General features: G+C 45.2%; 1 protein-coding gene across 1 annotated transcript; it reads right to left on the bottom strand.

The window, feature by feature from the left end:
* Positions 1 to 286: 286 nt before the first annotated feature.
* Positions 287 to 25,244, bottom strand: LOC126187473 (uncharacterized). Its single transcript, XM_049928572.1, has 5 exons — positions 25,212 to 25,244; positions 17,719 to 17,898; positions 9,635 to 9,903; positions 8,316 to 8,498; positions 287 to 711 (listed from the first exon to the last, which is right to left on the bottom strand). Exons 1-5 carry the CDS (start codon positions 25,242 to 25,244, stop codon positions 690 to 692), a joined length of 687 nt encoding a protein of 228 aa, XP_049784529.1. The 3' UTR covers positions 287 to 689.

Below are 25,244 nucleotides of genomic sequence, written 5' to 3'. Positions count from 1 at the left end.
TCTCTACATTCATATCATTATTTCAAGCTAGGGTTTTTGTAACACGAAGTACTTTTTATTTAGCATGTGCAGTATGCAAAAAAATTAGCGAGACTTTTCCTTTCATGGTTGAAACCCTTTTCTTAATTTCTTTTCACCCTTACTAGACAGAAAAAATAGGGTAGGGATTTTCTCTGACACTGAAGAAATGTTTTTCTAACCTTTGCTTGAATCCTAAATTTCACAAAAATAAAAATAAAAACATAAAATAAAATAAAATAAAAATTTAAATTCTTTATTTCCTTCGGCAGATTCATCGCAGAATTACATACAGTTTCACTTTCTATGTCACGTGATTGCAAGTATCAAAATAAATATCAGCATAAAATGATAACTGTGAAACCAATGAGAGGGTACCAAAGTATGGGCAGTCGAGGGGGCACAAGACAACAGACTGGATGCGTGTCAGACGCGCAGCTCCCACTGCGCTCTGTGTTGCAGCCACAGGGTGCGTCAATCGAAGAATGCAGGCGGCCGGGAGAACGCAGTGGGTTGGGCAATACTGCAGTCGGAGGCGTAGTTCCAAGCATCCTTGTTGTCAGCGCTGAAGGGTCGAGCGCGGAAGCAGAATAGATGGAGTGCGTCTCTCAGAGACTCGTCGATGACGTCTGCCGAAGAGTGGACAAAGTCGTCGCCGAAGAATGTACCGCCTATGGTGGACTGTCACTGCAGCTGCAAGAGGAAGAAAAATTATTTGACAACTGTTCTGTTCACAGCGGTCAGTTGAAGTTAATGCTACTAGTGTTCGCAAAACCTGTTGTCAATACTACAGCTGGAACATGCGCTTCATAGAACTTGTAGACAGTAGTTCGGAGTACTGCAGTGTCCCCCACCTCACCCAACCTGTAATGTCCAAGATTAGTATGATGTACACGTGGATAAAATGAATCTCACCTAGTGTCCGTAATCTGCGAATTGGAATACCATAAAACCACTGTGTCCTTTATGGAAAAAGACACGAAGAAGAAAATGAAGATAAGAAAGAAGAAAGGTTAAAGGACCACTCGAATATAGAAATGATATAAAATCATACATATATCACCATTCTGGAACTATAAATAGTGTTCCCCGAGAGGATTCCGGCTATTTTGGATGGAAAAGGTGACTTTAAACTACTTTGTTTTTCAATCTTAGGAGAGATTCCTTTATTTATGGCCAGCGAAGTTTTATTGACAAATCTAGCAGTTAATTCGGTTATGTGGCGTTACGTAGGTACAGTCGTAACGTTTGTCTTTCTGTTGCTGGCAGTCCTTGAAGAAATTACTGGGACACTTCTAGTTTGTATTACTTAAAACCGTTCTGCAGTTCAGACATTAACAAGTGTTGAGAGATGCTTTGTCATACACAAAAACGTACTGAAACCACAAGAAGACGAACTCTTTCTGCTCAGAATCGGTACTCGTTATAGGCAATAAAATTTCACGCCGTCACTATTGTGTCCTGTTTGGGTAATAGGTATTGAAATCACGCATTAACGCAGCAGATAACATTCATTAATTACGACGTAATGATTTACACTTTTGGGTGGTCCTATGGATGAGATCTTAAAAGGACAGAATCACAATTTTAGAAGTTATCAAACGAGAAGGTTTCGATCACTTATGCACTTTTTGTCATCAAAAATCTTCCAAACAGATTAACAATATTTTAATTCACTAGTAAGCACTAGATGAAGAATTTATCACAATTGCTCTTACTTAAAGCTGATGGCAGTTACACTGAGAAAAATACTTTGGATCTTTTGAGATGTTGCTCTGGACTCGAGAAAGCGTCGAAATGAGTGTACCCGACCTGGAAAATGCAGTCGACAAGACGACGCACAGCCTCGCAATTACATTTTTGCGAGTCATCTGCGAAGGAAAATAAAGGCAAATTCGGCAGGATGGAAACTTCCTTGGCTGTGACTCTGAGAGCAGCTGGTGACCTTCGAAGGCTGATCCTCAGAGTAGACACAGACACGACTCAGTGACCAGTTTCTCAGAAAAAGTGCATCCGCCTACATTCAAAACATTTCGGGATAATTCTAAATTCCACAACACGAAATATCTGACGAACAGCACTGATGTAAGGCGCTCCTCTCCTACAGTGGCAGGTGAAGCCTCCAGACGGAAGTCTCTGGCTAACTGCACGACCAAGTGAGCTGGCAAGCACAGAAGTGTAAAGAAATGGACTCGGACCACTATCAAACAATTTTAAACAGCCCCTCGATGCGGAGGCCAATATAAGGGTATCACTGAATAGTTGCAGAGTTGGAATTGCGCAAAATGGTAAAAAATCACATTTTCCGTCTTTAAGCATATAAATTAATTCGAAAATTTCTGCTTAAAAGGGTGCAAATTTTTAAATAAATTATATTCACAAACATTTTCATCATTTTCCAAAACAGATGTGCTCTGACAAAAGTTACGCAACTTGGGATGTGTTCGTATTCAAGCTTGTGCATTTCTGAAAACAGGAGACACAGAAGGCTAAAGAAGTTTTTTGTAAGAGATACTTTGATCTCACGGTCGGTACCGTTGTCATAGCCATCATCTGTGTTTACAATCCAGTTTTTATCTGTGATTTAGTGGTTTCAGTCTCGATGTTAAAAACACGAGAGGTCGCGTATCAGATAAAATTGTAAATCAGCTTCAGCAGTCCTGCGGTATGGCAATAGGATGTAACGTAAATGACTTGAAGGTGATGAAACAAACTGTGTAGGCAACAATTTACACGAATCATTGATGGATGATAATACCCTCCATTTGGCTTCTCCAGGCCTTTCTCAGTCGCGGTGCAACGTCAGAAAAGCTGAAGCAGCTGGAGGATCACATCACAGTAAAAACTCTATCCCAGTGGCTGTTACAGCACCAATTAAACCAACACATACAGATCTCGGACATCCTGATCTTTTTAGAAAGTATCTTCATGGCTGTACCCAGAATCAAAACAGGTCGTTCGACAACCTGATTGGGACTCTTACAACAGAGAACGTATTTGATGTGACGAATATTTTGAGACTTGTGTCAGTAATGCTGTTATTTCGTTTAATGATGGCTACATGGATAAAGCACTGAGACTATCGCCGACTGAGATGCCCGAAGTCACTGAATGGTCGAAAGAAAATGGTAATGAAACTGGAAATCACGGCTGAGCCCGGTGTGGCCCCCGGAAGAGGAGGCCGACCTGACCCGGTGACAGGTGCTGGCCAGGTTGCTGCTGCTGCTGCTGTGACTGCCCACGCAGCTGGCGCCAGTGTCGCGAGAACTGCACATCCCACCGTCTACAGCACGGAAAATCCTGCGGTCTGTTTTACACCTGGTACCCGTGCAAGATCGAGACTGTGCAGCAACTGAAACCTCATGATCCGCAACAACAGAGAGCTCACGATCCGTAGGATCGTCCTGCATATGCTGATCGGTTTCTGGCGCGGATCCAAGTAGATAACCTGTGGCCAGGCAATACTCTGTCAAGTGACGAGGTACATTTTACACTGGGGCACAGTAAATACAGAGAACTGCCGAATTTGGGCAACTGTTAAACCGTGCACGAAAAGCTCAAAAAAAAAAAAAAAAATGGTTCAAATGGCTCTGAGCACTATGGGACTCAACATCTTAGGTCATAAGTCCCCTAGAACTTAGAACTACTTAAACCTAACTAACCTAAAGACATCACACACACCCATGCCCGAGGCAGGATTCGAACCTGCGACCGTAGCAGTCCCGCGGTTCCGGACTGCAGCGCCAGAACCGCTAGACCACCGCGGCCGGCGCACGAAAAGCCACTGCACTCGCCGTATGAGACTGTGCGGTGTGGACTCACAAGCACCTCTATTCTCGGTCCGTTCTTTTTTGAAGAGAATACAGACAGACGGGCTGTGAGGCGTACTGCGGTGTCTGTCTGACCTCCTATGTACAGCGCGTGGTTCCCAATCTGCACGACCACTCTTTGCACGCGGGATGGGGCAGCACTCCATGTCGTTCGCGCAGCGAGAGATCCGCTCAACTCAACGTTCCACGTACGTGTTAACTGCAGAGGTTTTACAGATCGCGGCCTGCAATTTCACCTGATACGAATCCACGTGACTTGTGGCTAGGGGGGATCTCTCACAGAACACGTTTACCAGAGACGTGTTCGGTTTCCACCTGATCTGAAGGCCAATATGCAGGAAGACGTCGCCACCGGAACTGCTGTGAGCAGTTGATGATCGCGTTGTGTACTGGACGCAGCCTCTAGTCGGCGTCTCCGGTGCGCATACTGAGCAAGCTGTGTGAGCAGAGGTTAATAGTAAAATCAAGTCTGTCTGACCGTTTCTGCCTACGCCCTGCTCTGAATCTCTTACACGTGGAATCATTTCTGTAGGTCTTTCTTGCATTCAGAGCGCCGTATTTGCACCTAATTGGAGCTAATTCCCCCTTTTTTTTTTTTTTCAGCGTCAATAAGCTCCGCTTTAACGCGTCTAGCAGGTTTTGCTGCCATACGATAATTTCAGCGAAAGTGGCTGTCTGTGAGGTGTAACACGATAAGGCAAGTACTAAAGTGAGCAACTGCGTGCGCTCGTGAGTGAGCCTAACTCACAGCGTGCAAATCGTCCAGACTACATTCACCCTGCAATTGAGAGTCCCAACACTTAGCAACTCTTAATAACACTTAGATATAATTACAAAACTTTACGAAACTTTTTGTTATTGACACCCCACAAAATAAAGGAAGGAAAAAACTGTACACTTTCGCTCTTCATCCTGTAAAACTTCAGCATCAAATGTGACGTTACAATTTATTACAGCTCCACTCGCAACACATTCTTCAGACAGCATTCAAACACACCACTGAATGTATATGCACAATTATATCACTGTATGAGACGTAGTTCCGGATATACACTCCTGGAAATTGAAATAAGAACACCGTGAATTCATTGTCCCAGGAAGGGGAAACTTTATTGACACATTCCTGGGGTCAGATACATCACATGATCACACTGACAGAACCACAGGCACATAGACACAGGCAACAGAGCATGCACAATGTCGGCTCCAGTACAGTGTATATCCACCTTTCGCAGCAATGCAGGCTGCTATTCTCCCATGGAGACGATCGTAGAGATACTGGATGTAGTCCTGTGGAACGGCTTGCCATGCCATTTCCACCTGGCGCCTCAGTTGGACCAGCGTTCGTGCTGGACGTGCAGACCGCGTGAGACGACGCTTCATCCAGTCCCAAACATGCTCAATGGGGGACAGATCCGGAGATCTTGCTGGCCAGGGTAGTTGACTTACACCTTCTAGAGCACGTTGGGTGGCACGGGATACATGCGGTCGTGCAATGTCCTGTTGGAACAGCAAGTTCCCTTGCCGGTCTAGGAATGGTAGAACGATGGGTTCGATGACGGTTTGGATGTACCGTGCACTATTCAGTGTCCCCTCGACGATCACCAGTGGTGTACGGCCAGTGTAGGAGATCGCTCCCCACACCATGATGCCGGGTGTTGGCCCTGTGTGCCTCGGTCGTATGCAGTCCTGATTGTGGCGCTCACCTGCACGGCGCCAAACACGCATACGACCATCATTGGCACCAAGGCAGAAGCGACTCTCATCGCTGAAGACGACACGTCTCCATTCGTCCCTCCATTCACGCCTGTCGCGACACCACTGGAGGCGGGCTGCACGATGTTGGGGCGTGAGCGGAAGACGGCCTAACGGTGTGCGGGACCGTAGCCCAGCTTCATGGAGACGGTTGCGTATGGTCCTCGCCGATACCCCAGGAGCAACAGTGTCCCTAATTTGCTGGGAAGTGGCGGTGCGGTCCCCTACGGCACTGCGTAGGATCCTACGGTCTGGGCGTGCATCCGTGCGTCGCTGCGGTCCGGTCCCAGGTCGACGGGCACGTGCACCTTCCGCCGACCACTGGCGACAACATCGATGTACTGTGGAGACCTCACGCCCCACGTGTTGAGCAATTCGGCGGTACGTCCACCCGGCCTCCCGCATGCCCACTATACGCCCTCGCTCAAAGTCCGTCAACTGCACATACGGTTCACGTCCACGCTGTCGCGGCATGCTACCAGTGTTAAAGACTGCGATGGAGCTCCGTATACCACGGCAAACTGGCTGACACTGACGGCGGCGGTGCACAAATGCTGCGCAGCTAGCGCCATTCGACGGCCAACACCGCGGTTCCTGGTGTGTCCGCTGTGCCGTGCGTGTGATCATTGCTTGTACAGCCCTCTCGCAGTGTCCGGAGCAAGTATGGTGGGTCTGACACACCGGTGTCAATGTGTTCTTTTTTCCATTTCCAGGAGTGTATGACGACATTTAAAAGTTACAGTTTTGTCATTGTCATTAGTCTACGGGTGGGTAATCCGTAACCAATAATACCAACGTGATGCGATTTTTGCGACTTTAGTTATAATGGTTTTACATGCTTGACGTCAAATATATAATATCTATAAGGCAATCAGATGTTTGAAGTTGAAACTTCCTGGCAGATTAAAACTGTGTGCCGGACCAAGACTCTAACTCGGGACCTTTGCTTTTTGCGGGCAAGCGCTCTACCAAACATGACTCACGCCCATCCTCACAGCTTTACCTCGTCTCCTACCTTCCAAACTGTACAGAAGCTCTCCTGCGAACCTTGCAGAACTTCACTCCTGAAAGAAAGGATATTGCGGAGACATGGCTTAGCCACAGCCTGGGGGATGTTTCCAGAATGAGATTTTCACTCTGCAGCGGAGTGTGCGCTGATATGAAACTTCCTGGCAGATTAAAACTGTGTGCCGGACCGAGACTCGAGGACGGGGCGTGAGTCGTGTTTGGTAGACCACTTGCCCTCGAAAGGCAAAGGTCCCGAGTTCGAGTCTCGGTCCGGCACACAGTTTTAAACTGCCAGGAAGTTTCATATCAGCGCACACTCCGCTGCAGAGTCACAATCTCATTCTGGAAACGTTTGAAGTTGTTTGGCACACGGGAGGTCGATTATTGAAGGAGTTGTGGGTGCAGTCACAGAAATCGTTACCGAGAGCACAGAAGATACGCTGGGTCAAACAAAGGAGCAAGCTGCCTTTACAAACGGATACACAGAACAGACGGTTTGCTAGCCGTGAATGAAATAGGACCGTGCAACAAGTGTCAATTACAGCTTTGCGCGGGATTCATAGGATTTAAGAAAACATTTGATACAATTTCGAAGCTAGAACTTCCATTAGACTTTAATCACGGCTGAAAAACCTTGGAACTGAAACAGGAATCATTGCCTCTCATCAAATTTTCTTCTAGCAGCATTTTTTCAAATGTTTAGACTGCGGAAGAGGAGGAATGTGCATCAATGAAACACAACCGAACTGCCAACATTTTTCTAGCGACATTATACTGTTTACCTATAGTGCGGATGAACAATAACTGAAATAAGAAATTAATAGCGAAAGGTATGGAGGAGGTCTGAGAACAAGAGTAAAATAATACATAATCAACAAGCCGAAAGGAAATTTACGCAAACTGACTCTCAAGTAACAAAATTAGTAAATTTGGTTTTGTATTTAGCAAATTTTAAGGCAAATAAACAAAGAGAGGAGAGAGAGATTATTTTTAGTACTTCAGCAAGAGTTGTCAGCGCTAAGATTTCCACACAACTCAATGAAAACCTTTAAAACAAGTGCGAACTGTCAGTTCTGAGTTACGGTGACGAGACCGCGCTGTTCAGCGACATTTGGCAACTACTCGGTTAAACAGAAAACAAACAAATGGGTGAGAGGTCAAACTAGAGCGGAAGAGATGCTTACGAACAAAATAAAAATCAAATGTGCGTACACAGGGCATATAGAGGATGGTAAGTAGACCAAAGAAGTCATGTGTTTGATTCATGTATGTAAGAAAAAAATTCAGGCGGAGTCGTCATTAAAAGCGAATTGATAACATTAAAAGTGTCAGGGAGAATAAGGATCCGAACAGTCCAAAACCTATAAGCGTGGAGGAGTCTGGGAAAGCCCTCTGTGCAGCGGTGAATATCTAAACGCTGATGACGATAATGACTATTCTTCTGTTCAACAGATCTCAACCGTTTCTGAAAACAGCATTTAAGTTTACTTATTCTGTATTTCCTCAGTAAGTCCCTAACTGAAAACGTTAAGAGTATGAACTCTGTATCAAAGTTTCTCGATCCTTGCTTGAAATAAAAACGTTGAAAACTTATTTCATTATTCTTAATAGGTTATTTAATGTTTTCAGTAGTGTCAGCTTTATGTGAAACTTCCTGTATGAAATGTATTACCTCAATTACACCAACAGCCGCTGATTACTTACGTGTATGAGTCCGGACTGTAAACTCCACCGTGCTCACACCTGTACAAGCTGGGGTACAAGTTTTCGTCGTCGTCAGCGACGCATATGTAGTATATGTTCGCGTTACCAGGGAACACGTTGGTCTCCCCCAGTCCGGTGCATTCGATGGGAAGGTTAGTGCACACATCGTCCGTCAGCTTTTTGCTGGAACAGAACATATGCTCCAATCAAACAATGAAAATAAGAAGTGATGTTGTGGACCAGTGCCGAGTAGTGAAATAGAAAAGTCGACGAGACTTTCTCTGGTTTGTCTCGCCAAAAGCATCGCTCAACCATTTCAGTTTTGCAACTGTCACAATTACATACTGAACGTTAGTCTTCACACTGCATATCTTCAGTATATTAGTATATTACGTTCAAAATCCGAAACTTCGACTTCTGGATTGACCTTTTTTCGGTGTTTCAATCCAGTGACTGATTTTAGAATCTCCTGAACGAATCAAGCATTGTAGAAATTGCAACAAGCGGTCTCCAGCACTTCATACTGTTATTGTTGTCACGAGACATGAGGCTGTTTGTAAATACTGCGAGTTGTACATATTTCAGTGCTGTATAATATATTAAAGCTGTTTCGAGAATATCGTTAATTCTTCAGTTACTGAGTAAAATGTTATATATTTGTAAAACTAGTTACGTAACGTGTCGACGGTTAAGCCATACTTCGTCAGTTGTGCGCCATTGTGTGCCTTAAAACAGAAGGTCTCTTTAACGTGAAACACGTGATATTTGAAAATGAACTGATTTTCTTTAACATCTTAACAATTTTCTCCTCTTAATCCGGTTTCACTTACTGATTATTGCTATTTATGCTGCCCAACAGAATTAAAGGATGGATTTTTCGTAACCCCTTAATTGAACTTTGGCTCATAATTTGTCTACAAACTTCCCCATTAATGGTGCAAATGCATGGCATGTTTCTCGTAAGGACTGGTTATCACCAGAGGGTCATAAATGAACTCTCAGGGGGTCATAAATCAATTAGCATAACAATAGATTTGCCACTCAACGTATATGTGCCCCTAAATGTATGCAACCTGCGTAAAAAAATTGTCCTCGTGCCGCCATTACCCTACTACTGACGTAATGACTGAATGTTAATACAGCCTGCATATCTGATGTTTTGTTTGCTTACTGGTACCATCCACTGAACGTCTAGACGTGCGTTGCACATTGTTATTCGTGACCTTACATAGTTTAGTTCCAAAACAGCATCAAGGCAAACTTTTGTTTAGAGCAATATTGGATAAGTCCATTGGACTCAGAGGATCTTTATGTCTTACCTGCACAACGTTGTATTGGGATTGTAGGCGTACCCACTCTCACACTTTGCCCGTACAGACTCTTCTCCAACTACAGGGCAGATGTGATAGGCGGTGCAGTCGTATGGGTCAGGAAACATGCCCAGGGCGTTGCACTGAATGGTCGAGGTGACCGTCTCGCAGGACGACGTGCCATTCACACAAGTTCCCTGTTGCTGGTTGCATTTCAGAGGCTCCTCGCATTCCTCCAGAACGATAGGGTCGAGAGTGCCTCCCATGCAAAGCAGCACCTGCGGATTGAAATGTAACATCTTCAATTTCTCCATCCGCTGTCGCGGAAGAACTTTCTAAAGCTGTGTTTCCACTCAGCGTAGTTTCCAGCCACCTTACGCTTGGAAATACGATTTAGTTTCCAGACACGCAATTCAGATAGCTTGGAACTTTTCCGGGTGCACCAATGCCTCTTACACGACATATGAGGGCGCTGCAAACACTGTGTCTCGTGGCGCGGGAAGTAAAAGGGGCGGTGTGAAGAGATGCGCTCTCATCGCTGCGTACGTCACGGTCTGCTCATCGGACTGGGGCAGACGGCGTACCTCATTTTAGACACGAAAAAGTTGTGAAACGTCTCCAAAGTGCAAAACAAGTAGTTACACTCTTTCCAATCCTAATAACTCTTCCAGGGGTGAAATATCATTGATACTCTCAACAATGCGTAAAGAGACAGCCTACATTACACTTGTCCGTCCTCTGCTCGAATATTGCTGCGCGGTGTGGGATCCTTACCAGGTAGGATTGACGGAGGACATCGAAAAAGTGCAAAGAAGGGCAGCCCGTTTCGTGTTATCGCGCAATAGGGGTGAGAGTGTCACTGACATGATGCGCGAGTTGGGATGGCAGTCACTGAAACAAAGGCGGTTTTCTTTGGGGCGAGATCTATTTACGACATTTCAATCACCAACGTTCTCTTCCGAATGGTAAAATATTTTGTTGACGCCCACCTACGTAGGGAGAAATGATCACCATAATAAAATAAGAGAAATAAGAGCTCGAACGGAAAGATTTAGGTGTTCCTTTTCCCCACGTGCCATTGGAGAGTGGAATGGTAGAGAAGTAGTATGAAAATGGTTCGATGAGCCCTCTGCCAGGCACTTAAGTGTGAATTGCAGAGTAACCACGTAGATGTAGATGTAGATGTAGATGTAGATGTAGATGTAGAACTCAAATCGCTGCAAACCCACATATCAATAACAGGCATAAACAAAAGTACACTGTGGTCGCCGTTATTAACAAAACTAAGGGAGGACTAGAGAGATAAAAGGCGATGCTACCAACGAGCATAAGCAACACAAAAAAAGAACCCAGGCTTCGACAACATCTTGCAGCCAAGAGAGGAATTACAAAATACAAAGCCGGACCATTAGGGCAGCTTTGTCAGGACCAACTTGCAGAATAAAACAAGGGGAGAGCCCTTCAAAACACAAACTGAGGGAACAGAAGCCTCGATGGTAATAAAGCGACCAAACGGTACAATTGCGCAGGGCTGGAGATGCACGGCAGACTACCCGCTAAACGAGCTGAAACCAGAGGACGACACTTCGCACGACCAACACCACGACATAAACCTAGGCAGACAAATGGACATCGACTACTCCACTACTCCTTTCGCTCGTGGGGAGACTGCAGTGGCAACAACGAAACTGAAAGAGAAGGAAGCTGCGGGCCCAGATAGAAACGATTAAAACTGCTCTACCACAGATCGTCTCCTATCTGACGGACTTACTTGATGACTCCTTACAGCAATTGAGAATACTCGCTCGTTGGGATACTGTCAATGCAGTGATTATCCAAATATCAGAAGAGAAGGACGCAATAAACCCAGAATCGCACAGACCGATATGTCCCCTGAATCTAGCCAGGAGCGGCTACTGCGGGGTAAACTACAACCACAGAGGGAGACTCCGGTCTTCGGGTCACATCAGTGAGCGTTCCGGCCGCACAAGTCTATCGAGGATGCAGCAAAGAGAGCTTTAGACGTAACTCAGAGCACACAGGGCAGACATGTGGCGGCAATAATGATTGGTGTACCTGGAGTTTTTGGCAACCTTTGGTGGCCTGAGCTATTCGCAAAGTTAAGACAGATGCAAATCCCGACAGCTTAATGCAACAGTTTCCTCGACTACTGCAGAGACAGAGGTGCAGAATGGTGAGCGGGTCACCGAATAATCGTCAAGAAAATCACCAAAGGTTGCCCACAGGAGTGGACCCACATTACGCAACGTTGCCGTTGAGCCGCTGAGAGGGGACCAAAAAAGAGGCGGTGGAGTGGAGGGGTCAGCAGCGAACGCCGCTGATTTGCTCGTAGTGGTGTCGGGAAACTCCAGACGACTCTTAGAACAGAAGATTATGCGGCTGCTCGTAGACATCAATAAATGAGCAGTAAACTTATTACTCCAGCTAATAAAACGGTGTACTTACTACTAAAAGGCGAACTTCAAAGAAAGTCCAGCATCAAGCTAAGTAACACAACCTTGTAACGCAAAAGAATGACAAGATATCTAGGTTTACACATTGGCGTCAAAATGAAGTTCTGAAATTCACAGAACATATAAGACTTACAACTGACAAAGCCATGAAAATAATACATAAATTAGCAAGACTAAACACCACTAAATATAGACTACCCCTAGAGACAATACGTTCGTATCATATCGCATTATTGGAAGCTATTGTATGCTTTGCAGCGAGTTCCTTGGCTCATCGAATGAGGCCTGAAACACATAAAATCACTGTGAGGCGTGGCCAGAGAAGTGTTGCGCTCAGGATGTCGGCGGCCATCGGCGGAGGCGCTGTGCGTGGTGGTGGCAGTGGGTGCCTCTCCGTCTAAGAGCAGCAGCGTACTGCTCGAAGAAAGGCAGGTGCGACAAGGTATCCGAAATTATAGGAGGGGAGATCACTGGAAGGCGCCAACTAAACCGCTGGCGAAATGGTACCTCACAGACAATGAGATTGTCGACCGCTGTGGCCGAGCGGTTCTAGGCGCTTCAGTCCGGAACCGAGCTGCTGCTACGGTCGCAGGTTCGAATCCTGCCTCGGGCATGGATGTGTGTAATGTCCTTAGGTTAGTTAGGTTTAAGTACTTCTAAATCTAGGGGACTGATGACGTCGGGCGTTAAGCCCCATAGTGCTTAGAGCCATTTGAACTATTTTACACATAAATTACCAAATGAGAATCAAAAATGTGCTTTGCACGCTATCTCGAATGAGACAGGCTCGATGATTTGGCGATCCCTCACACCCGAGATAGCTAGGTCGTGGGATCTCTAACACAAATGTACCTACTTTTCTATTATCTTTTATTTCTCCTTCTTTTTATGTAAGATTCTCGTTATTTAAAAAAATTTCCGAATTTATAATATGTCATAAAGTGATAGTATGTCATAATCTCTTTCCATCTTCCTAAATTTATATCTCCTATTCATAAATCGTTACTTTAAAAAAATTCTTTTAGCTACTTTTAAGTCTATATGTATTTAAAGTTGCATTATTATTAGTTTCTACTACAAATAACAAATATCAAGTAAGTTGCCCATTCTGTACATCTGCAATTTCAAAAATACGCCCTGTCATAGTAACTAGGTGGCAGCAAATAAACAAATAAAAATTCCCATACGGCAAATACTTTTTCCGTCTACATTGCCTCAGGTAGCGGAATTTTAATTACAACCGCTTCCTACTGTTCCATAAAACATCCGTGAATGAAAATACGCAAAATATGTTAAATTACTGACTTCTGGATCCCCAAAGTGGCAGTTAATCTTATGGAAAAAGTAGCCGAACCTGGACATCTTATTAGTAGGTCTCTTACACAGATTTCCAGTTTAAGGCGTGTCTCTACCCTAAACTTTCCATTTTGTTGCAAAAAAGAGGCTATTTATTATCTTTGGAGTGTTTACTCTTAGATCCCAAAACGACTTGTTTGTTCTAGAATTACACATAAGTCCAAGAAAAATGTGGACTGTGTGAGGAGCTGTGGCACACCGACAGTCGCCAAAGTGGTCCAGACGGCAACAAGCACTTTTGGAAAGACACGAAATGGAAACAAAAATTTGCACAGTTTCATTTTGTTGAATTACGCCAAAGAAAAAAAAGATACTTTTGTGTCTTGTAGAAGCAGTTTCTCAGTTCAGTAGGGGATGTTTGAAGACTCAAGAAAGCAGGAGTTGTTCATCATCCTCCCAGATGAAGATCTGCTTAACGAAAGACCAACGACGGGTCAGGCAGTCACAAGATGGCGCCCAGAGAGGGAAGAGGGCTGCCCTGATGTTGAAAGTAGAACAACAAGATGCCTTAAGGGAGGAACAAGAGGAACTGTGTGGTGCTAGTGAATTTTAATGGGTATGTGTCTCTAACTGGCATTCATTTTTCAGTTAAATTTTAAAATTCGTTTTCCCATAAGTTTGTTTTTCTAAGTTCAATGTCAACTTTTTTATGCCACATATTAACCAGTCTGAATGAAATTTTTGCAGGAAGCAGTGTTGAGGTATTTCCATACTTCTCTGCATTAATATTATCGAAAATATTGTTTGTCTATTTTATTAGCACGTTATGTGCCGATAATTACGGAAAATTTAAATTTCAAAAGTGAAAAAATCTGAGAACCAATTAATATCATTTCTCATTAAATGAATGGACAGAACTGTTGAGCAATTCCTTGTGAATATATCTAAAAAATCTGGAATGTGAAAATTGACATGTTAATGCCTGAAGGTGGTTTCCAAAAATTTCATTAAAATCATATTAAAAATTTAAAACTCATAAACCAGTGAAGGCCTCGACTTGAAAGCTTGGGTATTACTACATCATTACATGAGATAAGTGATTTTAAATTTCGGTTGAAATAGGAAAAGTAGGAGAAAAGTAAATTTTTGGGTGTAATCTCCCCTTAAGTTTCCGTCAGTATAGCAACTGAACAACTCGAATTTTCTACACAGTTCGTTACGTCTTGTCGATGTTGTATTGGGGTATTTTTTACTGTGCAAAAGTTACTGAGCTGTTAATAAAATCCTCTCGGGCTTGCAGCCGCGTCAGGTGGTTACAGTCCGCGGAGCTTTCGATCGAGCTCTGTTCGGCGATTGTCACGTGGCAGACGGCCGCCGCGCTGCCGGCTGTGACGTCACGGGCGCTCTCCCCCTCTCCAACTGTGACGAGGTTTTCGCCCCGCGCCCGGCGCGCCCTCCTCAACCTAGTGATAGCCCGGTCCCAGTCTGTGCCGAGCTGCGAACCGCCGTTCTCGTTGACGGAAATTTCAGATATTTTTGCTTTGGCGGCTTCTTTTACGACGCTATCCCAAAATCCCTTCGTCCTCGTAATGACAGATGTTTCGTCGAGTAGCATTCGGTGTCAACTTTGTAAAGCGCGTTCGGCCACGGCTGACTTTTCAGGATAAACATAGGTGTAAACACCTCTCGTGTTGCGTCCAGCGTGGCTGCACAGTGCGTACTGTATAGCCGACGTAGCTTTAGCCACACTGAGGTGGTACTCTGTATACTCCGTGCATTCGAAGTCCTAGACCGCCCTTCACAGGCCTCACACCTGTCGTACTTTTGCTGGCGTGCTGAACACCGATGAGATGTTGACTCTGTCTTCAGGAGCCGGCTAATCTTTCTAGACTGTGTGCTCCGGTAAGGCAAAAACGCGAGTTTCTTGTTCCCTTCTTCGGCGGCTTTTCTCCCGCGCGTCTCACCAGAAATAGCCTGTTATACCTGGTGGTGATTGCAGCCCTTTTCCCGGAAGACTTTTCGGAGTTGCCTTATTTCTATTGGCAGATGTTCAGCGTCCGAGACGACCTTAGCGCGGTGTTTAGAGCGGCAGCCTGTTTTGCCGGCTGGTGGTTGCCGAGAACGTGCAGATAGCGATGCGTGAGTGTAGGTTTGCTGTACACACCGCGGCTGTGGTGGCCGTCGGTTTTCTGTCGGAAGCGGCCTCGGAAGGAGCGGAGTGCGCCACCTGTGTCTACTTGCACAGTGAACCTAAGGTGGTCGCGAATACCGTTCGCGTGTTCTAAGATTTCTGCCGGATTTCACGTCCGTAGGGCCTGTGGATAAAGGTGTCGTCGAGGTAGCCACAAAAGCGACTAGGCTTCTCCGGAGCCGTGTCCAGAGTGGTGCCTTCGTACTTCTCCACAGGAATGTTGGCTGCGGACGGGGCTGACCGGCTGCCATCGCCGCACCGTCCAGCTTGTCGAAATACTGGCCGCCGCACGGGAAACGCGACCATGTCGACTAGTGCCCAAACAGCGGCACAGTTGTAGTATCGAGTAAATGAGGCGGGAGACCTGTGCAGCCTTTGACAGGAACGCGCGTAAACATGGAGACAACATCAAAATGTTTCTAGAAAATCGACACCGAATTCTTTTCGACGAAAGATCTGTCATTACGAGGGCGAAGAGATTTTGGGAAAGCGTCACAAAAGAAGTGATAGCAATGACAGTGTCTGAAAACTTTATTAACGAGGACGGTTGTTTGCAGCTGAGCACGTTGGTACCCGGCCGTGGCGAGGCGGAAGCGGGCGCGGGACGAAAACACGGTCACATGCGGCGAGGAAGCGAGCGGCGGCGGCGGCCGTCTGCCGGACAGAGCTCGGTCGACAGCCTGTGGCGTTCTGACCACCTGATGCAGCTGGGAGCCCGAGGATATTTTATTATTTCATTGCGCCGCGAGACCACGCATTCGTACCTGGCTGAGTTGTGTTTTTTGAATTTTAAACCAACCAATTTGTGCAAAACCGGTCAGTAACTTTCACAAACATAAAATCTCATAAAATTATACCACAATAGTATCTTAGCATAGTGGGTTACAGCTCGGGAGTCTGGGCACACAGGCTCACGAGGGTTGCGCCCGCCATGACAGTGAGAAGGGTCCAGACAAATATCATACTCAGATCTGTGGGGGCCTATAGAACATCTCCAGGGGGAGCCTTATCAGTCATAATGGGGCTCTGCCCCCTGGACATTAAAATTAGAGAGAACGCTGCGTGGTTCTGGGTCAAGAAAGGGAACAGCACGAAGACAGAAGAGATATTAGGCACTGGCTACGGGTGAGATACGGCAAAGGGACGAGCAATTGTGGCAAGGACTATGGGAGGCGGATGAAACAGGGTGTAGAACATTTGAATTTCTTCCAAGCGTTACGGAACAACTGAAAATGAGATACTTTGAACCCACTCGAGGACTGATCCATTTTCTCACTGGACATGAGCCATACCCGACATATTTGTGTCGTTTCGGGAAAAGGGCCACACCCGCGTGTAAATGTGGTGAATCAGAGGATACCCTCGATAATGTGATCTACGACTGCCCCCTTTTCAATGATGTTGCTTCCACATTACGTCACCAATTGCCTGACCGTGACACATACCAACTACTAGGACAAGAAGACACTTTTCAAACTCTCAACAAACTAGCAGACGAGGTATCACGATCAGGAATACCTGAGGGACATAAATTAACGTAAAAATTGACACATACTAAATACTGAATGCGCGCCCTACTCCTACACCGCCTGCGCGTGGATAGGCCGACTTTCTCGTAGTCTGGAATCCGCCACGTACAGGACTACGGGGAGTGGGGAACAATATCACCAATACTAGACAAAGCACCGGACTTGACTTAGATTAGAACCAGTTAGTAGGACTTAGATTAGGAAATTTGCTATTTAGGAACCTGCAGCGAATAACATCTTGGCTGCCCAGTGTCAGGGGCACGCCCATCGGGATTAGCTCGATGGGCAAGGCACTAAAGTAGTTTTATATACATTTCTGACACAACTGTGACGCTGCAGGCAGTAGAGTTTTAGTTAACAGATTATACATTAAATAATAATAGTAGAAATTTAGCTGCCCATTGTCATTAGTTATAGCTGTAGCTCACAAATTAATTAAACGTATAATTAGCTGCATTTGATGTTTTGAACAAATCAGGACCCACTAATCATATAAGGAAGTGGGTTATGTTGTATAATAATAATTATTATTATTGAAATAAATTTAAAAAAACACGTAGTTTAGTGTTTCGTCTGTGGACGGACATGCAGAGCGAGGCTCACCTTGGTGCAGTTATCGGCGCAGACGGTCTGTCCCGCGCCGAAGCTGTCGCATTCGCTGTAGTCGCCCTGCTGAGCGGGCAGCAGCCAACGGGCCGGAAGCGGCCGGAGCTGCGGGGGCGGCGGGGGCAGCAGGCGGCGCGGGGGCGCTCCTCCGGAGGCGGCGTCGGCGGAGGCCAGCGCCTGGCGAGACGGCGTGCACAACACTCAGACACTCAGACACTGCCTGCGTCGCTAAAGTCTGAAACGGTCGCAGTGCCACGTGCTCTGCCGTCCCATTTACAAACAGCTGCGGGTTACCCAGAATCTGATTTTCAGTATTTCTTATAATCATGGACGGAACTCGAAAATTTAAAACGCTGTCACAATCCATTCATTAAGAGGTTCGTGTTGTGTAAGTAGGCTGTTTAGGTTTTTATGTTGGTAACGCTATGTAGTGCTCTGTACGAAAATCGCTGACTGTGCTGTGTGCAGTCTGTGGCTGGTTGGACTCATTGTTGGAATATTCGCTTGTGTAGTTTTGGGCAGTTGGATGTCAACAGTGCGTAGCGTTGGGCAGTTGGAGGTGAGCCGCCAGCAGTGGTGGATGTGGGGAGAGAGATGGCAGAATTCTAAGAGCGGACGATCAGGACGTGTGTCCCCCAGGAAAAGTAAATTTGTGATACAGGATATCATCAACTGACATATATATTATGACTTTTGAACACTATTAAGGTAAATACATTGTTTCTCTATCAAAATCTTTCATTTGCTAACTATTCCTATCAGTAGTTAGTGCCTTCAGTAGTTAGAATCTTTTATTTATCTGGCAGTAGTGGCGCTCGCTGTAGTGCAGTAGTTCGAGTAACGAAGATTTCTGTGAGGTAAGTGATTCATGAAAAGTATAGTTTATTGTTAGTCAGGGCCATTCTTTTGCAGGGATTTTTGAAAGTCAGATTGCGTTGCGCTAACAATATTGTGTGTCAGTTTAGTGTTGATCACAATAAGTAAAGAGAGTAAGGTCTGAGTACGTTCAGTTTTGCTCAGCTGTTTGAAAATCAAATAACGTAGCGGTTTGTCAGCACAGTAATTCATTAATTTTTCTAAGGGGATGTTTCAGCTGTTTCGAAGGTTCAACACTGCGTCAAGTACATGGTCGTTATATATATATAATTAAAGTGGAGCTGCTCACAGAGATCCAATGTGGGCTGTAATTACCTCGTGGCGGCGGAATTTGGTAGGTATTCTAATGCGTTAATGCGGAACGGATGTACACTGGAACAAAATGAGTTCCAGTTAAAACTTCCGGGCTCAGAGGCCGTGGTCGATGTATAAAATTTCCACCTGACGTTTCGTCTCCATCTGCGGGAGACATCTTCTGAGGTCGTAGCCGGACGACCTCAGAAGATGTCTCCAGCTGATGGAGACGAAACGTCAGGTGGAAATTTTAAACATCGACCACGGCCTCTCAGCCCGGAAGTTTTAACTGAAGACAACACCGGCCGTGAAAGCCTACATTGTAAAATTAGTTCCAATTTTGGGCACCAGGTGCAAATCAGTATCTGTGATGCAATAAAGACCTATAGAAACGTTTCCTTATGTAGTGGATAAGTAACCGGGCGTGGGCAGAAAAAGTAGAACAAGTGAGGAGGGCAGATTGTTGATTTTCTTTATTAACGGCTGCTTAGACAATTCGGTCAGTACAAGCACCGTAGAAATCGACGATCCATAAAACGACATGATCAAGAGCTCCTCGCAGCAGTTCCGGTGGCAACGTTTTACTCTATACTGGCCTTCAGCAAGTATAGACTGCTATATAGCTAGAGAAGGCCGAAATGCACGCGTTTAACTCAAGCGGCTGGCGTGAGGTCTGAAACAGGATACGTAATGAATGCTATAAAGAAAAGTACGTAGCTTCTGGAATACTTAACTTTAATCCACATTTGAATACATCGTTCTTGACGGTACGTTATCAAGAATATAAACTGTAATAGCGCCTTGCTAGGTCGTAGCCATTGACTTAGCTGAAGGCTATTCTAACTATATTCTCTGCAAATAAGCGAGGCTTCGTCAGTGTTGTCGCTAGCAGAGTCGTCCGTACAACTGGGGCGAGTGCTAGTACGTCTCTCTAGACCTGCCGTGTGGTGGCGCTCGGTCTGCAATTACTGACAGTGGCGACACGCGGGTCCGACGTATACTAGCGGACCGCGGCCGATTTAAAAGCTACCACCTAGCAAGTGTGGTGTCTAGCGGTGACACCACATTGGCGAGGAGTAGAGGTAGAGGTTGTGAGTGAACGTGTGCCTGATAAATGCCTGCTGTTAGATATTCTCGCGGCCAAAAGTCACGCGAATGCACAGCAGGTGTGATCTTGCTGGCCGTGCCTCTGTAAAACGCCTGCAGGTAGCACGTTTGTTTAACGTGCCCTTAAGCAGATCTTTCATTCGGCGAGCGACGTGAGGTGTCGGCCCGTCTTGCAGGAAAACACTGCTTTGCAAAGCAGGATTCACGCGCTGTACCAGGAACTGTCGAAAATGTGCAAACGTCACGGTGCACCTGACAGGCCCTCTGGGTGTATTCCCTTCAAATAAGAACGGACCGAGAATAAAGGAGCTTGTGAAGCGACACCACACAGTCGCATACGCCGAATGCAGTGGCTCTTCGTCTCCAACACGCGCTTTAACAGCACCGCAAATTCGGCATTCTGTGTATTCTTCACTGCGCTCCATTATAAAATGTGCCTCGTCACTGCATAGAATATTGCCTGGGCTCATTTCACCAACTTTCATCCCCATCAGAAGCCGGAAGAGTAAATGCAAACAGTTACACAGAGTACGCGAAGGAACTTGCCCCCCTTCTTGCAGCGGTGTATCGTAGGTCTCTAGAAGAGCGTAGCGTTCCAAAAGATTGGAAAAGGGCACAGGTCATCCCCGTTTTCAAGAAGGGACGTCGAACAGATGTGCAGAACTATAGACCTATATCTCTAACGTCGATCAGTTGTAGAATTTTGGAACACGTATTGTGTTCGAGTATAATGACTTTTCTGGAGACGAGAAATCTACTCTGTAGGAATCAGCATGGGTTTCGAAAAAGACGGTCATGTGAAACCCAGCTCGCGCTATTCGTCCACGAGACTCAGAGGGCCATAGACACGGGTTCACAGGTAGATGCCGTGTTTCTTGACTTCCGCAAGGCGTTCGATACAGTTCCCCACAGTCGTTTAATGAACAAAGTAAGAGCATATGGACTATCAGACCAATTGTGTGATTGGATTGAAGAGTTCCTAGATAACAGGACGCAGCATGTTATTCGCAATGGAGAGAAGTCTTCCGAAGTAAGAGTGATTTCAGGTGTGCCGCAGGGGAGTGTCATAGGACCGTTGCTATTTACAATATACATAAATGACCTGGTGGATGACATCGGAAGTTCACTGAGGCTTTTTGCAGATGATGCTGTGGTGTATCGAGAGGTTGTAACAATGGAAAATTGTACTGAAATGCAGGAGGATCTGCAGCGAATTGACGCATGGTGCAGGGAATGGCAATTGAATCTCAATGTAGACAAGTGTAATGTGCTGCGAATACACAGAAAGATAGATCCTATTTAGCTATAAAATAGCAGGTCAGCAACTGGAAGCAGTTAATACCATAAATTATCTGGGAGTACGCATTGGGAGTGATTTAAAATGGAATGATCATATAATGTTGATTGTCGGTAAAGCAGATGCCAGACTGAGATTCATTGGAAGAATCCTAAGGAAATGCAATCCGAAAACAAAGGAAGTAGGTTACAGTACGCTTGTTCGCCCACTGCTTGAATACTGCTCAGCAGTGTGGGATCCATACCAGATAGGGTTGATACAAGACATAGAGAAGATCCAACGAAGAGCAGCGCGCTTCGTTACAGGATCATTTAGTAATCGCGAAAGCATTACGGAGATGATAGATAAACTCCAGTGGAAGACTCTGCAGGAGAGACGCTCAGTAGCTCGGTACGGGCTTTTGTCAAAGTTTCGAGAACATACCTTCACCGAAGAATCAAGCAGTATATTGCTCCCTCCTACGTATATCTCGCGAAGAGACCATGAATATAAAATCAGAGAGATTAGAGCCCACACAGAGGCATACCGACAATCCTTCATTCCACGAACAATACGAGACTGGAATAGAAGGGAGAACTGATAGAGGTACTGAAGGTACCCTCCGCCACACACCGTCAGGAGGCTTGCGGAGTATGGATGTAGATGTAGATGTTGCAGATCGCGTGATTTGAGTTGCTGCACCGTGAGGATTATGTACGGGTACCACTGTAAACCGCATAACTTTGCCTACTGTTGACTGCGGGTCGGACAATTTTTGTGACCTGCACGAGCACTGACACTACCCAGAACACGTGCTGCGTGGTCACTTACAGCAACAGCTACCTCGTCGATAACTTCCACTAGGATAGGACACGTTCGTCTTCCAGGTGCCACAAAGAGCTCGAATCTCATTATCGTCTTGTTTAAAGGATTTAATGACATCGTAACTCCGCTCAGGGCTTTCAGTCGGCGATAATCTCTCAATGCAGCACCGTAATTGCTGCCGTTCACATAAAACAGTTCCACTACGAGCGCACCATCTGTCATCTGGACAGCCGTACTGTTCACTCGGGTTATGGCTCGTCAGATGAGAGCGTGGGTGCCGTACAGACAGTGTGCAGCGCCAGATTTACACCTGGTGACCCAACTGAAACCCATTCCTTTCCAGCGTAAATTAAGTACATCATTCACCGATCTACTCATGTCCTACGCCCACTAGATGTGAGTGAAAACATGCGGTTTCTACGCGTCGTCGCAACAACTCGTTTTCCACCTGCCGACTGAGATCATCTGGACCGGCGACTTGGCCGACAGTGGACAGCTCGTGGTGGCGCGACTGTTCGTGTCTGCACGCTGCCCGTGGAATGACACGAAATCCTCTGTCTGCGAGACCTCTGTGGCATTCGAGGAAGAGCCAGTGCCGCCGTGCTGGAGGGCCGACGACCGGTGACCGTGCGTACGGAGGAACGGCATCCGTGTCGCCACGTCGGGCCCCACCGTAAATGGACCCGAACGACGAGCAGCAGGAACCGGAGAGCAATGTACGGTATGGTGTTCCACGTCTAGCGCGAAAACGGTAGCTTTCCGGACACGAGTTCCTATGCTAGACGTGACCATCTTGGTCCTCACTACAAGTCCTCAGACTCCGTAAAGGGAATTTATTTACATCCTGTACGTCTTGAGGTACCCGCAGTACCCACAGTACTTGAGAATAAGGGCACTTGACGGCTTCCATCAAACTTTACACATCATTTCAAACTTTCTCGAAAGTTCTCCTTGCCGTCACCACCCGCATGATAATGAAAGGAGAAAAGTTTATCGCTTGCTACATTTCCATTGTTCATACAATAAAACTTGACCATCACGCATAACGTTTTAATTTATTACTGCTGAATGCCGTCAAATAGTAAACGTCGCGCAAAATTCAAATTGCTCCTGGCTTCCTCAAGACTAACAGGGAAATTGCTTCGATGGGAGTACCATTAACACACGTTCTTTAATTCTGAATCACTTTATTGCGTCTGCCTTGACAGGAATGATCAAATACAGACGGTTTGCATCGAAGTTGATCGAAGTTGATCGAAGAAAGAACAGTCGTTTACAATTCAAATGGAATGTGTTTTCTGGGATCGCTTCTGAAAAATCCGCATGGCTGCAAAACAGTAACTTTCATTAAATATACACGGTGTTTCAACAACGCATGTAGCGGTTTTTTCTACGACAAATTTCACCCTGAATTCTAGCACATGAAACATTTGAAGAAAGTTTGTTGTAATGATTGATTTATTAATGAAATTACTACCTATACTATGCTAAAATCATTTCCTTCCGGCAGATTCAACGTTACAGGTGTAGTAGATGCGTATAAAACTTCAACATCGATTTTCTCGGTAACTACAGGCCGTCGTATCCAGAGGCACTAGCAGGGCACTTGGTGAGGTCCCTGTACAGGTCCATTGGTCCCCCTTGTTAGCCACGAGCTGTTCCATTCCGATTTGTTTTAATAACCGCGTCGAAACTTTGCAATTGCACTTCGACAATGAAGAATATAAATAAATATGACAACACAGAAATTTCTCCTTACTGAAATACGACTGTGTACGTACTACATGTATTAATACACATCGTTTTAAGGAAATTTTCGGGCTTTTGCAGGAGAACATCTCATTTATGTGTGTCTTGTGACCCCTCTTCAAACAGCGATTGTTCACAAAGCGGAGTTTTACAGATAAATAGCCTCCATGGGCCGTAGAAACACTTATCCCGTATTTTGACTTCATATTTTTTCGGTTTTAACTGTCAGACATAGATTAATTCCAACATGTGTACAAAATGTATGGAACTTAATTGCAATAGCATGTTTGCCTGTAGCCACATGAGGGGGAGACCAAACGACAAACATGACCATTGGTCCTATGAACACGAAAACACAAATCTCAACAGGCTACACTTGAGAACTAAATACGTGGACAGAAATAATAAAAAACAAATCTAACTAGATAAGAATATGAAAATTGGTGAATTCACCTTGGTCAACTAAAATGGAATTATACTTTTGTTTATAGTAAGAATATTCTATGTCTTGCACTGTTTCATTGACAGCAGTTAGCCAACTTCCGTTCAGGTTGCTGTCAAAAAACTGAAGCTGCTGCTGACACGTTGGAAACGCTGCAACTGCTTCAGTAATCACAAGGACCTTCCGTACGTACTTTTCAAGACACATTGATCTCTTCCACCGTTCATCTAGTAATTACGGTGTCTTTCGTACGTTTTACTGAACACACAATTCATGGAAAAAATGTTGCGCAGAATAAATGTTACGGAAAGGTCTCAGATTTTCCGTTTTAACAGACTGTTTACTTCTCACTTGATACTCATTTAAGACAATAAGGAAGAAGGAATCTCCGATAAAAATTAAGTGAGATTAGTTGTTCAGAATATAAGTTGTATGGAAACAACTACGATAAATCTCAATAATACTCAAAGATCATATCAAACATCTGATCATCTGATCTTGTGATGTTTCAGTCAAATTGTATGTTTAAGACTGTGAGTTCCATATTTTTTATGAGCGAATATCTAAGTCATCGTGCAACTGAATGAGTGGTTGGTTGCTGTATGCTAAAAGAGTTTCCGGTTGACCTTCTTCCAACACAGCCAAAACTCATATGTTATAAGAGGTTCTTGTAACACGATAAAAGATCAAGTTCGATTTAAGGCATTACCATTAAGCTATTAGTTATCGACATATTTTATTAGTTTACAAAAATCCGCTTCTCGCGGCTACTTGACCAATATAAGACGTAATGAAAGAAGCAAAAAATCCTGTTGTGTACAGATCAGTAAGTTTTGAACCTTCAGGAACGGAATAGTACGAGACTGCGAGTCGTCCCTAGCGACTTGAGAATCACACAAAACAAACGGTAGTCTGTCTTACCAGGAAGAATGTGAAGATGACAAGACGAGCCAT

This window comes from Schistocerca cancellata, chromosome 5, assembly GCF_023864275.1.
Source record: "Schistocerca cancellata isolate TAMUIC-IGC-003103 chromosome 5, iqSchCanc2.1, whole genome shotgun sequence".
In the NCBI taxonomy this organism is placed as follows: Eukaryota; Metazoa; Arthropoda; class Insecta; order Orthoptera; family Acrididae; genus Schistocerca; species Schistocerca cancellata.
The sequence above is the reverse complement of the archived record's forward strand: the minus strand, read 5'-3'. Positions and strand labels throughout refer to the sequence as shown.